Source organism: Mesitornis unicolor, unplaced genomic scaffold (assembly GCF_000695765.1).
Source record: "Mesitornis unicolor isolate BGI_N332 unplaced genomic scaffold, ASM69576v1 scaffold16222, whole genome shotgun sequence".
Classification (NCBI taxonomy): domain Eukaryota; kingdom Metazoa; phylum Chordata; class Aves; order Mesitornithiformes; family Mesitornithidae; genus Mesitornis; species Mesitornis unicolor.
In genome coordinates this window covers 4,080-16,291 of record NW_010167262.1, presented here as the reverse complement: position 1 = coordinate 16,291, position 12,212 = coordinate 4,080, and the positions used below count along the sequence as shown (strand labels likewise).

Here is a 12,212-nt window from a genome sequence, read left to right as displayed (position 1 = left end):
GGCAGCGTGGGGCAGGCGGGGGATCCGATCCTGAAAACCCTCTCCGCGCTGTGGGGCAAAGCTGCGGGTGCAGTCGCGCTGCTGAAGGACCCACGGAGGAAGAAACGGGGGCCTCTCGGGGGCCGCCCTCGCTCTTTGGAGCCGCTGTCACTTCCCGCAGCGCTGCACGGGTGATATTTCCACCCAAGATGTTGCTCCTCTCCCTCCCAGGCGGGGACGAGCCCGGCTGCCCTGTCCCCAGCCCTCCTGCTCTGGCCGCCCACCAGGAGCCCCTTGCCGGGGACGGGCTTTCACTCCCAATGCCAAAGTGGTTTTGAATCGGGGACCTGTGTTACACGTTTCCCTAAAGATTTTGGCGGGTATTTTTGCAGACCTGAAACTCTTAAAAAAAACACAACCAACAACCTATTTTATTAATAGAGAATTGTGTGTTCTTTGAAAGCTGAGATCCAAGAGAAGAATGTTAGTCTATGAGGTTTGGATTCCTAAATAATTTGTCTTGGAGGCTATGAACTTAAAATGCTACCAAATGTATTTTTAAGCAGCCCTGGTAAAACTATGGAGCCCTTAAGAGGGGTAAGAGACAAGATCCCCTTTTTTGGTACAGTTGTTTCCATGGCCCTTCCATTGCCTGGGCTTTTCCCAGTCTCCCGGTGTTGTTAAGGCTGTGTACTGGTCAGCTAAGGCATAGGCAGTATCTTCATTCTGGAGCAAAATGCAATTAGCTTGTCTATATTAAACACAGCAGCCTGACTCAGAGGTCCCAGTGTTTCCAAATGCTTTAAACAGCCTGTGTTCATGAGGCAGGTGAAAGAAAAGTGTCTGACCATGCTCTTAAGTGAAACAGAGAGCTTCTGAAAGAGCTGACCAAGTAACAGGAACACTTGGTGTCAGCTGTTGATGCAGAGGGGTGCACCTAGGCATTAGCTGTGTGACCCTTGTCTGTTTGAGGCTGACATCCATGGAGAGTGCAGTATTTTTGACTCTAAGCCCATCTGTCAGAAGTTTCTTTTGTTCAGTATTTGCTGATGACAGTTGATTAATATGCTCATACAGGAGCATACTTTCCTTTTCAGAGGGGCTGTCAGGTTTGGTCTAAACTTGTTTGATAGCCTGTGTACCATAGTAAAAAAGCAGGGAGTAACTGAAATAGGGTCTGGTTTTTTTCCCAACTCTCCTCCCAGCTGTTGCTGGGTGTTCAGTTCAGCTGTTGCAGCCGATGCCTATCCACAAGTGTGTGAACAGATACCAAGGTCTCAGCTATTTAAGCTCTGACACCTGCCCTCCTTCTCTTGCAGCTGACATCAGCCTTGCAGACTGGGGTCGCAAGGCCATTGAGATTGCAGAGAATGAGATGCCAGGGCTGATGAAGATGCGGGAGATGTATGCTGCATCGAAGCCGCTGAAAGGTGCGCGCATCGCCGGTTGCCTTCATATGACGGTGCAGACGGCAGTTCTCATAGAGACCCTTATAGCGCTGGGAGCTGAGGTAAAGTGGCTGAGCCTTCTCCTTCAGTGTGTTTTTAGGTAATGCTCTGCCTGAGGCACTGCTTCTGCTTATATGACTGGCTTTGGGGATCCTGGCAAATGTCTGTACTTTTTGCAAGCGACTGCGCTGCAGTCTCCAGGTGGATGGATTATGTCTTCTCTCCTTAAGCAAAAAGCTTGTCACCTGTAGTGCACACACCTCTGGGATGTGGTGTGTGTCTTCCCTCTGGACAAGCTGTATCTTCATGAGTGCCCATTTTGGGCCAGCTCGCTGGCTTCAGCAGCTCCATCAGCTGTGTGTACAGCACCCAGAGTGATGGTGCCAAAAGCTGCTCCCACGCAATTGTGCTGTGCTTGGGCATGCAATGCTGTTGCTGGTAATGCTGAAGCTCTAGTGATTGCCTCCAGCACAGATTAGTCTGCATTAAGAACCACACTGTGCCCTGGTAAAGTCAGCAAAAACTAATGAAGCTTTCTGAGAGCTTATGCTGGTCCTTGAGCTGTGCAGGAAAACAACAGGGAGCCAGTATGGCTCAGTTGTTGAGGGCTGGGGACTCTGCTAACTGCTGTGTGACTATGGACCAGCTACCCTGGTCTGTATTAAAGACTGAGATCCTTAGAAGCCATTTACTGTGTTTTATCCTCTGCTGAATGAAGCCCAAATATGAGTGCTCACTGTACAGGGCATGAGGAGAGCCAGGCATCTGAGCACAATCCACATAGCTTGTGTGCTGAGCAGGGACTTGACTGAAACTTGATCTTGGATTATGTTAAGTACGTATGTGATTTGAAATTCCTTCTTCCTGAAGTTTAGCTGCCTAAACTGAGGCTGCCCAGAGGTGCCCTATATGGGATCCCTCCCTGGGAATGGTTAACAGAGTTGAGCAGTGGCATGCTGATCAAAAGGCACTGGGAGAAGGGGAAGCTCTCTCTATAGCAGCTAAGGCTTTTCCTCAAAAAACAGAGGGGACAGGTCTAGACAGTGTGCCAGGTCAGCCTGGACAAGGTGTGTGCCGCTGTTCAGGTGCCTGTGGGCGCTCCTCGGCGTGCTCAGAGCTGCTCTGTGGTTGCAAACGGTGCAGTGCTGAAGGAGAGCTTTGATGTGGAGGTACAATCCTGGCTTTACTCCAGCTGCTCTGTGTATGAAACTCTTGTCCCTCTGCAGGGTTTAAAAGAAAGCAGTAGGCACTGAAATTTGGGAAGCTTCTTGATGCTCCTGTTGGTTGCTGTATCCCACTGTGGCTGGCCTAGGCAGCAGCTGTGTGCTTACCTAAACATTGCCAAGCTGCTTTAGTCTGAGCACAAGCTCAAATCAGTGTTGTATGGGATTTATCCAAGACATTCAGGGAGGTACCTGCAGAGATTTTGTTCCTCTAAATGTAAGTTATGGTTGTGCCTTTAAGATGTGTGGTGGTGTGTTGCTCCTTCCTTGTTAGTTTAGACTTTGACTTGAGTTTGAGTTCAGCTCTGGTTCATCGTTTCTGCCAGAACTTTGGTGCTTGGAAGGAAGGAGTGAAACTGATGAAACCATACCCTGCTCCATGCCTCGGAGTATGATAAGTTCTGAAATTGTAATAAAAATGCATGCGTTTGATAACCAGTGATGTAAATATTAGGCTCTGAACCCATCAGGTGTCACTTATTCTGGAATCTATACCATTATCACAAACTGGTGTTACAGATCTGAGAATGCAGGGTTGAAGTGGCTTGTGTCTTGTATCAAGTGCTTGAAGTGTGAACTATATCTAGATAATTTTGTATACTTTGAGTTTTGTGACACCTCCTGATGTCATCTGTACTGATATGGAGGGAGCTTAGAAGAACCCAGGTGAGGAGGTGCAGTGCAGGTCATGAATTCACTTTTCCTGTGCTTCATCCAGGGGTGTTTTCACTGACAAGTGTTGGTTGTGTAGACTCAGATGAGGTGCTTCCTGCTGCAGCCCTTACTTTGAAGTGCCAATTCTTGATAAAGTGGGATGAGTATCTGAAAGCAGGCTGAAGGACTATGCCTTATTGCCCTCTCTCCTCAAGGTCTCTTACAAATAAGCGTACAAATACCTGCCAGTCAGCCCTGGAGGGAGTAGACTGAGAACTCCTGTGTGGCTCTGGGATGTGGTGGTTTCTGTGCCCTCTGGGCAGCTGCGGGAGGTGTGCAGGTACTTTTCAATGCAACTCAACAACATGCTCTTGCTTTTCTATGTGCTTGAGCCTAGTTATGAAATCTGTCTGGAAAACGCTTAGCTCAGCTGGAAAAGCTTCAGTGAGTGGAGCACAGAGTGGGAGTTGTGTGAGCATAATTTTGGAGAATGCCTGTTGATTGAGTGTAGCATTTCAGCTGCATTTCTCTTAAGAGTGCCAGTAGGTGTGTTGCTGTGTGTCTGTGTCCTCAGTGGACACTCACTATGTGGCTGCTCTGAAAATCTGAACTTTATTGATCAAAACCTTCTTAAACACACCCTGCTGTGCACTTCCTGAAGGTCTACAGCTGAGTGCGTGCTCTGGCTGTCTGGCAGAAGCTCTCGTGAGTAAGGAGATGGCTGAATATGTGACACAGCTAAAGGTCCATTGCATTCTCTCCCAAAGTGACATTGTTTTCCCTGGCCTAGTCACATACTTAGTTTTCACCTTAACTTCGCAGAGCTACTGAGAAAGGCAGGAATCTCTACTAATATGCCTTTCTGCTCTTGCTCCCTTTTTAACTCCTGTGTCTTAGAGTGTCTGATATCTTGGAACTTTGTTCAGCAAACAAAACTTGGGTTGTTTTCCAGGTACAATGGTCAAGCTGCAACATTTTCTCTACTCAGGACCACGCTGCAGCTGCTATTGCAAAAGCTGGTGTTCCTGGTAAGTTTTCCACATTCTAATTTGGCTCTGAGTTGGGGTGTGCTGCCTGTTCTAGCTACATCGAACTGTGTACACATCAGGCTCTTCTGAACAAGCTTCAGGATAGAAATAGCCCATCAAAAGCAGTGATTGTTACAAAACAGGACGTTTGATTCGAGCTGCATTGCATCAGACTGCATAGCACTCCTGACAAAGGCTGATGTTAGGCTGTGAAAGAGCCTGGCTGTGTGTTGCCAGCTTTAAGCCTGGTCATTATCTTGATTGAATGGGCTGGGTAATTAAATTGATTGGTGTGCAGGTGTGTGTAGGTGGAGATGTTTGGTGCTTTCCAGCAACCTTGGTGCTAAATAGGGGTCAGGGAAGAGCTGTTAACTGTGCTGTGCCCTGTTACAGTGACAAAGTCAATACTCAAGGTATTTTAAAGCTAAAGCTAGGCCATCTGTGTTGCTGCCTAATGTCCTTGAAGTGGTTTATCAGGTGCTGCTGTTTTGTGACTGTAACATTCCAATAAAGAGCAATTCCTTGCAGATCAATATGAATACTTTAAGCTGCCTATGTTACTCAGCTTTAGGATGTAACAGTCCTCATGTCTGAATGGCTGAGTACTGCTGAGGCTCAAGTATGGCATGAAGCCAGTACAAATACCTGGAAAAGCAGAAATACTGCTAGAATCCACATGCTGGTGGTTGCAGCATGTTGCTGGTGGTAGATGTACTGATACAGAAATATGCCCCAATAAGAGCAGGCAAGGCACGGCAGCTTGGATTTTAGCACTGTGCTAGAGACTAGAATTTAAACTCAAAGTTGCAGAACAGTTTGTAGTCTGGTGCTTAGCTCATGTTAAAGTTTAGTCCCTCTTTTCTGCTGCACTAGAAAATGCTGTAGTTGTGTCTTCATTTGTCTGTATCAATATATCCAGTGGCTATTTCTAATTCTGGTAATGTAGGGTGTATTAGAGGAGCAGGTGGATGTGAGTCTGCCTTAGTTTGTTTTGCCTCCTCTCTCTTAACATGGAGGAGGAATAAGGAGAGCAGTGAAGTGTCAAAGTTTTGACCAAGTTTGTGGCCTGGAACAGAAGGCAAAGTGATTTCACTTCTGCTCACTCTGAGATCTTTTTTTCAATGCAAATGTTTTTGTTCTGGCCTACAGGCACAGATAATCATCTGGCTGTCTGCTGCTACTGAGAGCTGCTGCTGAAATCTTCCTTTGGCTGCTTTACTACGTGCTGAGTAAGAAACTGGCTAATTGTGTGTGTTTGTTCCTGTGCAGTGTTTGCCTGGAAAGGAGAGACCGATGAGGAGTACTTGTGGTGCATTGAGCAGACCCTGTACTTCAAAGATGGGCAGCCCCTCAACATGATTTTGGATGATGGTGGAGATCTTACCAACCTGGTTCATACCAAATACCCACAGCTCTTGAAAGGTGACTTGTATTTTGTTCTGTCAGGCACAATTCTGCTTGAGGGGCTGTTCAGGCAGTCTGTTTCTGTGGCAATTCCCTGCTTTTATAAAAAGGGTGGGGGAAGAGGGACAGGCATGTGCAAGCAGGCCATGAATGAGTCTACAAAAATTGCTTACAGCCCAAGATGAGAATCTCTTACCTGCAGGAGCAGTTTCCATCTCTGCTCTGTAATATATGAGCTACAGTGACCTGTCCTGGCCATCCTTCACAGAGCCCCTTATATGAGAGTAGAGTCTTAATCTCATTTAACTGAGCTCTGTGCTTAGCCCTTTGCTGCAAAGACTGCTTAAATGAAGCTGTGTAGCAATATTTTTTTTGTATCTTTAAGGTAGTAGAGGCTAATATATCTTAAGGGCTTGTGGTGATATTTGAGGGAGAGGTAGGACAAGAGTAACGTTAGCAGAGCATGTACAGTGTGTGAAATGACCAGATCATGAGTTCAGGAGACACTTTGGCATGCAGCATCTGAAAGTGCCATTTACCATTTAAAGGCTGGACAAGTTTTCTGGGCTAATTTCAGAGGGAATTGTCTATCTTCTGTGCTTCAGCTGCTTCTGATTTACATAGAAATTAGTTCGGTCCTGTTGAAAGTAGGGCTCATTGAAGTCTTTGTCAACTAGGAGGTATGTTAAATAGCTGTGTGGAAATGCTCAGCAAGCTTCCCCTCTCCCTGGTTGTGACTGCTGTTAGAGGGCAGAGTGGCCTTTGTACTGCTGGCTTATTCCAGTAAACTAAATGCCCTTAAAACCAAGATAAATAAAGGTAGGAGGGGGAAAATTAGAGCTCAAAGGAGAAAGTCATCTGGACTTGTGCAAGGGAGGTCTCTGTGCAGAAGACTACTGTTGAGAAAGGATGGAGAAGATCAGATCACTTGTGATCCATTGATGCAGACTTGCTCATTGATCAGGTGAGAAATACAGGGGAGCAAAGTGCTTAGCAAGGCTTTTTCAATTTAATTCAACCTTTTCCTTGCTGTAGGCCCTTTGCTGTTCTCCAGTCACTTAAGCCACTTATTGAATTGAGTGGCGTAGGCAGCACTTCTTTATCAGAGTTGCAGAGTAGTTTAGACCAGCTTTATAAACATCAGACATTTATAAATGTCACCTGGGGGCAGCAGGCAGTTGGCCATCAGGGAGGGGAAGCTGCTGGCATACATGTGAGGTTTGCTTAGTGCAGCTTTAAAGACAATCTGTGAAGCTTAGAAATGTCAGCCTGGGGAGCTTTTGAAGGATGAGAGTGTCTCTGAGTTGCCAGACAGACCAGAAGAGAGAGGGCAAGTTTGAACTGGAAGTTTCTGCCATGACCTCCTGCAGATTTCCTTCACAAGGGGATGATTGCTCTTGATCTAGGTAGTTGCACTGGAAAATTGATCCTTTTGGGAGACTTCCTGCAGATGCTGTATTTCACTGTGCACCAGGCAATGTTCTTTTAAACTGTCCTGTCCCCTCCAAGCAAGCCTTAATTATGCTAAAAGCGAAACTCTCTGCAGGTAACCATGTGGTTACCTAAGGCACTGTGAGATCTGTGGTGAGACAGACCTCAGTGGGGACACATCAGCAGAATCAACCTCACTTTCTTTCTAGCATTGTTCTCTTCACATTGCACAAAGTGTCTGTGCTTCTCCCTGGTGGTGTGGGAAGCCAAAGAGAGGTCTAATGGCTCTGCCTTAGACTCCATTGAGACATCTCTACAAATGCTGTCTGAAAACAGCTTTGAATCGCACTTAAACCAAAGTTGTCCTTTCTCTTGGCTTGTGTAGCTCACCCTGGCTCACATTGGTTTGCAGCATGTTATTTTTTAAGCAGTAAGGATGGGTTTGAACCAGGATGTGCCTGGCTGGAGGTGGCACCTCTGTGCATGGAGTGGGGAGGGGGGAAGTCCTGCGGGACGCCGCTAGGGGGCGGTGTTGCGCCGTGGAGCATGGGCAGGGCAAGGTGGGGGCTGCTGTGCCCCCCATCCCCAGTTTGGAGGGGGGCAAACCTTGGTTTGGGGCATGTGTGTCCCAGATGCGGGCTGGGGGAATGCAGCTGTGCTTCCTGAGGGCTTAGGCCATGAACTTTGAAGAACAAAGCTGATTAATCAAGTGCAGGGTCAAATTCAGGATTCCCCTCTCCTCCCTTTCACCTTGCTGGGGGAGGATGACCTGAGCTCCTGGGGTCCCAGAGGCTGTCGCTGTGGCTCTTGTTTTACAGCTGGGCAGATGAAACCAAAAGGGTCAGGCCAGCTGTGCTCCTGCCGGGGACTGTGCCTGGGGCACAGCACCCTTGGGTGCCTGAGGGTGCAGGTGCCTGTGGTGCTGAAATGCATGCTCTGGCCTTCCAGTGCTCCTGGGGTGGCCTCAAGGAGCCTCCCTGGAGCCTGCAGGCCCCTTAGGAGGCCAAGCTCTTAGTTTGTCCTCTGTGGGCAAGGCCAGGGCTCAGCTGGGGTTGCTGATCTCATTCACTTTGTTCCTGTCCCCACCTTGGGCTGTGCTGATGCTTTTTGCTCCCAACAGCGATGACTGTTCTGCCTACTGTGCCGTTCAGAGAGGTGATTCTCCAGTTCCTCATCCTGTCTTCTCATAAGTTCTCATGGATCTTGGTGGCTGGAGAGGTGGTGACAGTTGAATACTTCTCTTCAATACCTAGAATTCATGGACTATGTAAATAATTTGGGGGATTTTCCTGGGGGTTATTGTTGTTGGTGCCCACTTGCCCTTTCCCTGGTCTAGAGCTGGCCCTTTCCATTTTTTTCCAAATATTTTGTCCTGCTTTTTTAATTGCCTTCTGAGGGAAGAAACTGGTTTGAAGTTTCAAACTGCTGTTTGAAGATCCAAATGATGGTTCTCACATCTTCCCTCCTTCCTGCAAAAGGGTTTGTTTAACTTATGCCTCTGGAGGAGGCCTCCAGCACCTGGATGTGTTGGTTTGCAGCAGGATTAACTCCAACTAAGTTGAATCATTTTACTCTCCCCACAGGAATCAGAGGTATTTCAGAAGAGACAACCACTGGAGTTCACAACCTGTACAAGATGAAGGCCAATGGGACCCTGAAAGTGCCAGCTATCAATGTTAATGACTCTGTCACAAAGGTAATACAGCTGGAGCTCTTCTGCTATGTTCTGCTGTCTGACTGGTTTGGTGTTGGGATGTTGTCATCCCCATACAAGTATTCCCTCTCTTCCTGAGCTGTTCTTGACCTGCCACTGAGCAGATTCTCACCAAATACTTGAAGTGAGCCCATGATGACTCTAGTGGGACATACCATTGTAAATACCCTGTTTTCAGAACATCAAGGGCTTTTGTTGTATGTAAAGACATGCATTCCTCTGCATTTTAACAATGTGAAAACACCTTTGGAAATCATGGCTCCTGGGGTACAGGCAGTTCCTGTGGCAAGGGACGTGCCTTAAACTCCCTCTGAGTAGCTTAAAGCCCACAGGTGTAGGTGGCAGGTATCAGCTGGAAAAGAGAATGTGACCGACATGAGCTTGTGGCTGGTAAAGGTAACTTTATCTGGCAATGGATTTCTATGAGCAGCGGTTGCAAAGGACAGAGCAGGAGGTATTTATTCCTTCCTTAGCTTTATTACTGCTTCCTGAGACAAATCCTGGTGAATTGAGTGAAGTGGAACTGTGTTTAAAGGCGGCTGGTGCTTTTTGGATGCAGGTGACTTACAGTGGGGATTTCAGGTGTACTTAAGGTTTATGCATCTAGATGTTTTTTCAACCTAGTTGCTGAATCTAGTTCAAGCTACCATATTAACATTATCCTATTGGGGACGGCAGTTCTGGCTGTGTGGCGTGCTTGCTCTGCAGTTTCCTATCTAAAGGGTATCTCCTTTCTGCTCACAAAGATGCATCTGGCATTTTTTTTTCATAGCTAGTGGGCTGGAGTCCAGTTGATCTTGGCAGAAGCTTGTTTTTCTACATCCTTTTCACCTAGCTTTGTGCCTCCTGCTTAGTAACTATTAAATGTTTAGTAGATTTGGAAATTCGGATGTTTCTGAAAAAGCCTCTTGAATGCGTCTGGGTTGAGCTCACTTTATTCTAGTGCCAAACAAGCGCTTATTTTCAAGTACTTTGGTAGTAAAAGGTTTGTACTAACCACAGTTACAGATCTCCAGGAAGACTTGCAGCTGAGCTGACAAATTCTGCTCTCCCAGCTTGATATTTTCACGTGGTGCCAGGTTCCTATAGTAGTGTTTGGAGAGATGTAGTTTTGATCTTCCTGGGCTGCAGGAACCAATTTCTCATGGTGCATGTGGGCAACTTGCTGCTTCTGCAGGGTGAATGTACCTTGCAAATCTTATGTGCTAACCAATTGGGCAAATATTCTGCTGGTGTGGGTTTTTCCTACCTGTAGCACTTGATTCAGTTCATTTTGTGATAAACAGCAGCAGGGAACTGGTGAACATCTGGTTAAGGAACTTGGACCTGCCTCTGTATGCAAGAATTGTTTGTGCTGTTACCTCTAGCAAGCTTTTAGCATGTCCCAAGCTCTAGTCGGTAGATACAACATGTTTGTGAAACGTGCTGAAGCCTGGTATCTGGTATAAATACATAGGTTGAAACTGGATTAAAAAACCCCATCAAACCAGGTTATCTTTTTCCCATCCCTCACTGTGGTTAAAGTATTCAGCTGGCTGTCAGCCCTCCTGGTTTGTAGTACTTGCATACCTTTTATCTCTCTAAGGAATCTTTACTTGAGTGACTTTCATCTGTTCTGAAACTGCTCCTTTTTCTTTTTCAGAGCAAGTTTGATAACCTCTATGGTTGCAGAGAGTCTCTTATCGATGGCATCAAACGTGCTACAGATGTCATGATTGCTGGGAAAGTAGCAGTCGTGGCAGGTTATGGTGATGTGGGCAAAGGCTGCGCTCAGGCCCTGCGGAGCTTTGGAGCCAGAGTCATCATCACTGAAATCGATCCCATCAATGCACTGCAGGCAGCCATGGAAGGTGAGAGCTGAAGGAGAGGCAGAAATCACTGCATCTCATGGAGGTCTCTGTGTGTCAGTGTACAGCAGTAAATGATAGTTGGCCAAGAAAGTTTCTGTGGTTTATTCAGAGGAATAACGATTTCTCTTTTCAGGTTATGAAGTTACAACCATGGAGGAGGCCTGCAAAGAAGGCAATATCTTTGTTACTACCACGGGCTGCACTGACATCGTTCAGGGCAGGTATGATCTAGCCACTTGCTTTACTGAAAGCGTGCCTGTACAGTTAATTTTATAAAGTACAGTCGTAACTTGTCAGCAGTATGATGAGTGTTAGCACGGTCTTGTTTCTGGACATCAGAATTTAGCATCAATTTAGTGAGAAATTGGGGCTTTCATCTTTTAGTTCTGTTGGATGTTGCCACATTGCAGTTGTTCCTGTCTTGCAGCATGTGATGATGGAGAAACAAAAGATGTAGACAGATACAGACAGATTTTTGGAGAATAAGAGCATCAGGGCTAAATTCTGTGTTAGGACACAAATGTGAATAGAGGAGGAGGTAGGTAAATGTTAGAGTAAAGGGTGAAAGTGATTTCATCTGTGAGTATGCATAGCAGACTTGAAACTACCTTGTTCTCAATAAACTGCCCTGCAGGTTTTTTGTTATCGCTTCTTAGATCTCAATTTATAGCCCCTCCACTCTACACAAATTCATTCCTGTCTTTGCCATTATAATTCTACGTGTTGGAGTGGAAGATCAGGTTAAGTGTGAGGTGATAAGGCCTTAAGTCTTTAGAGATGTAAAACTGCTGGAACTTTAAAGTTGTGAAGAAAACTTATTTCTTCTGTGTAGGAAAGAAAAACTGCAGATATTTCAGTTTGACCAATTAAACAAAACAGTTTTACTTTCCATACTGGAAAAATAGCTTCTCTCCAGTAACCTCTCATATATTTGAGAAGTGTCCTTCCTTTAGAAGCTTGGTAGATTTCACATGCCTGGAAGATCAAGACCTGTACATCTTGAGAGAGTCAAATGCAGTCAGTAAGCCAGGCACTTTTCACTTCTTCTTGAGCAGAGCTATGGACCAGAGCATCTTCTGGTGCTGAAGAATGAAATATTTTTGTGCATTAGATTTTGATATAACTTATTTTTTTTGCAGGCACTTTGAGCAGATGAAGGATGATGCCATTGTGTGTAATATTGGCCATTTTGATGTGGAAGTTGATGCAAAGTGGCTGAATGAGAATGCAGTAGAGGCGGTGAATGTTAAACCTCAGGTAAGACAGTCCTCTCGCAAGCTCTCCTGCTAGAAGGAAGCAATAGCAACTCAGTGCCTGTTTCCAGAAAGGGGGCTATTTCTCTTCAGGTACTTTGTGTTTCTAGCTTTCTTGGAAGGTGGTGTTGCTCTGGGCTGACCAGAATGAAGATTCAGGTCTGCTCTTCCCCTGTTAACCTGGAACAAGCTGGACGTTGTATTCTTGTGTTGGGCGTTAAAGCAATT

At 46.1% G+C, this 12,212-nt stretch overlaps 1 protein-coding gene across 1 annotated transcript; it reads left to right on the top strand.

Annotated features, from left to right (window-relative positions):
• Positions 1–1,298: 1,298 nt before the first annotated feature.
• On the top strand, positions 1,299–11,988 carry AHCY (adenosylhomocysteinase; the record flags this gene model as incomplete). Its single annotated transcript, XM_010178642.1, has 7 exons — positions 1,299–1,489; positions 4,257–4,332; positions 5,602–5,754; positions 8,751–8,863; positions 10,524–10,731; positions 10,865–10,952; positions 11,871–11,988. Coding segments are annotated over exons 1-7 (891 nt in total), but the record flags the coding sequence as incomplete, so codon positions are not given.
• Between the last annotated feature and the right edge of the window lie 224 nt (positions 11,989–12,212).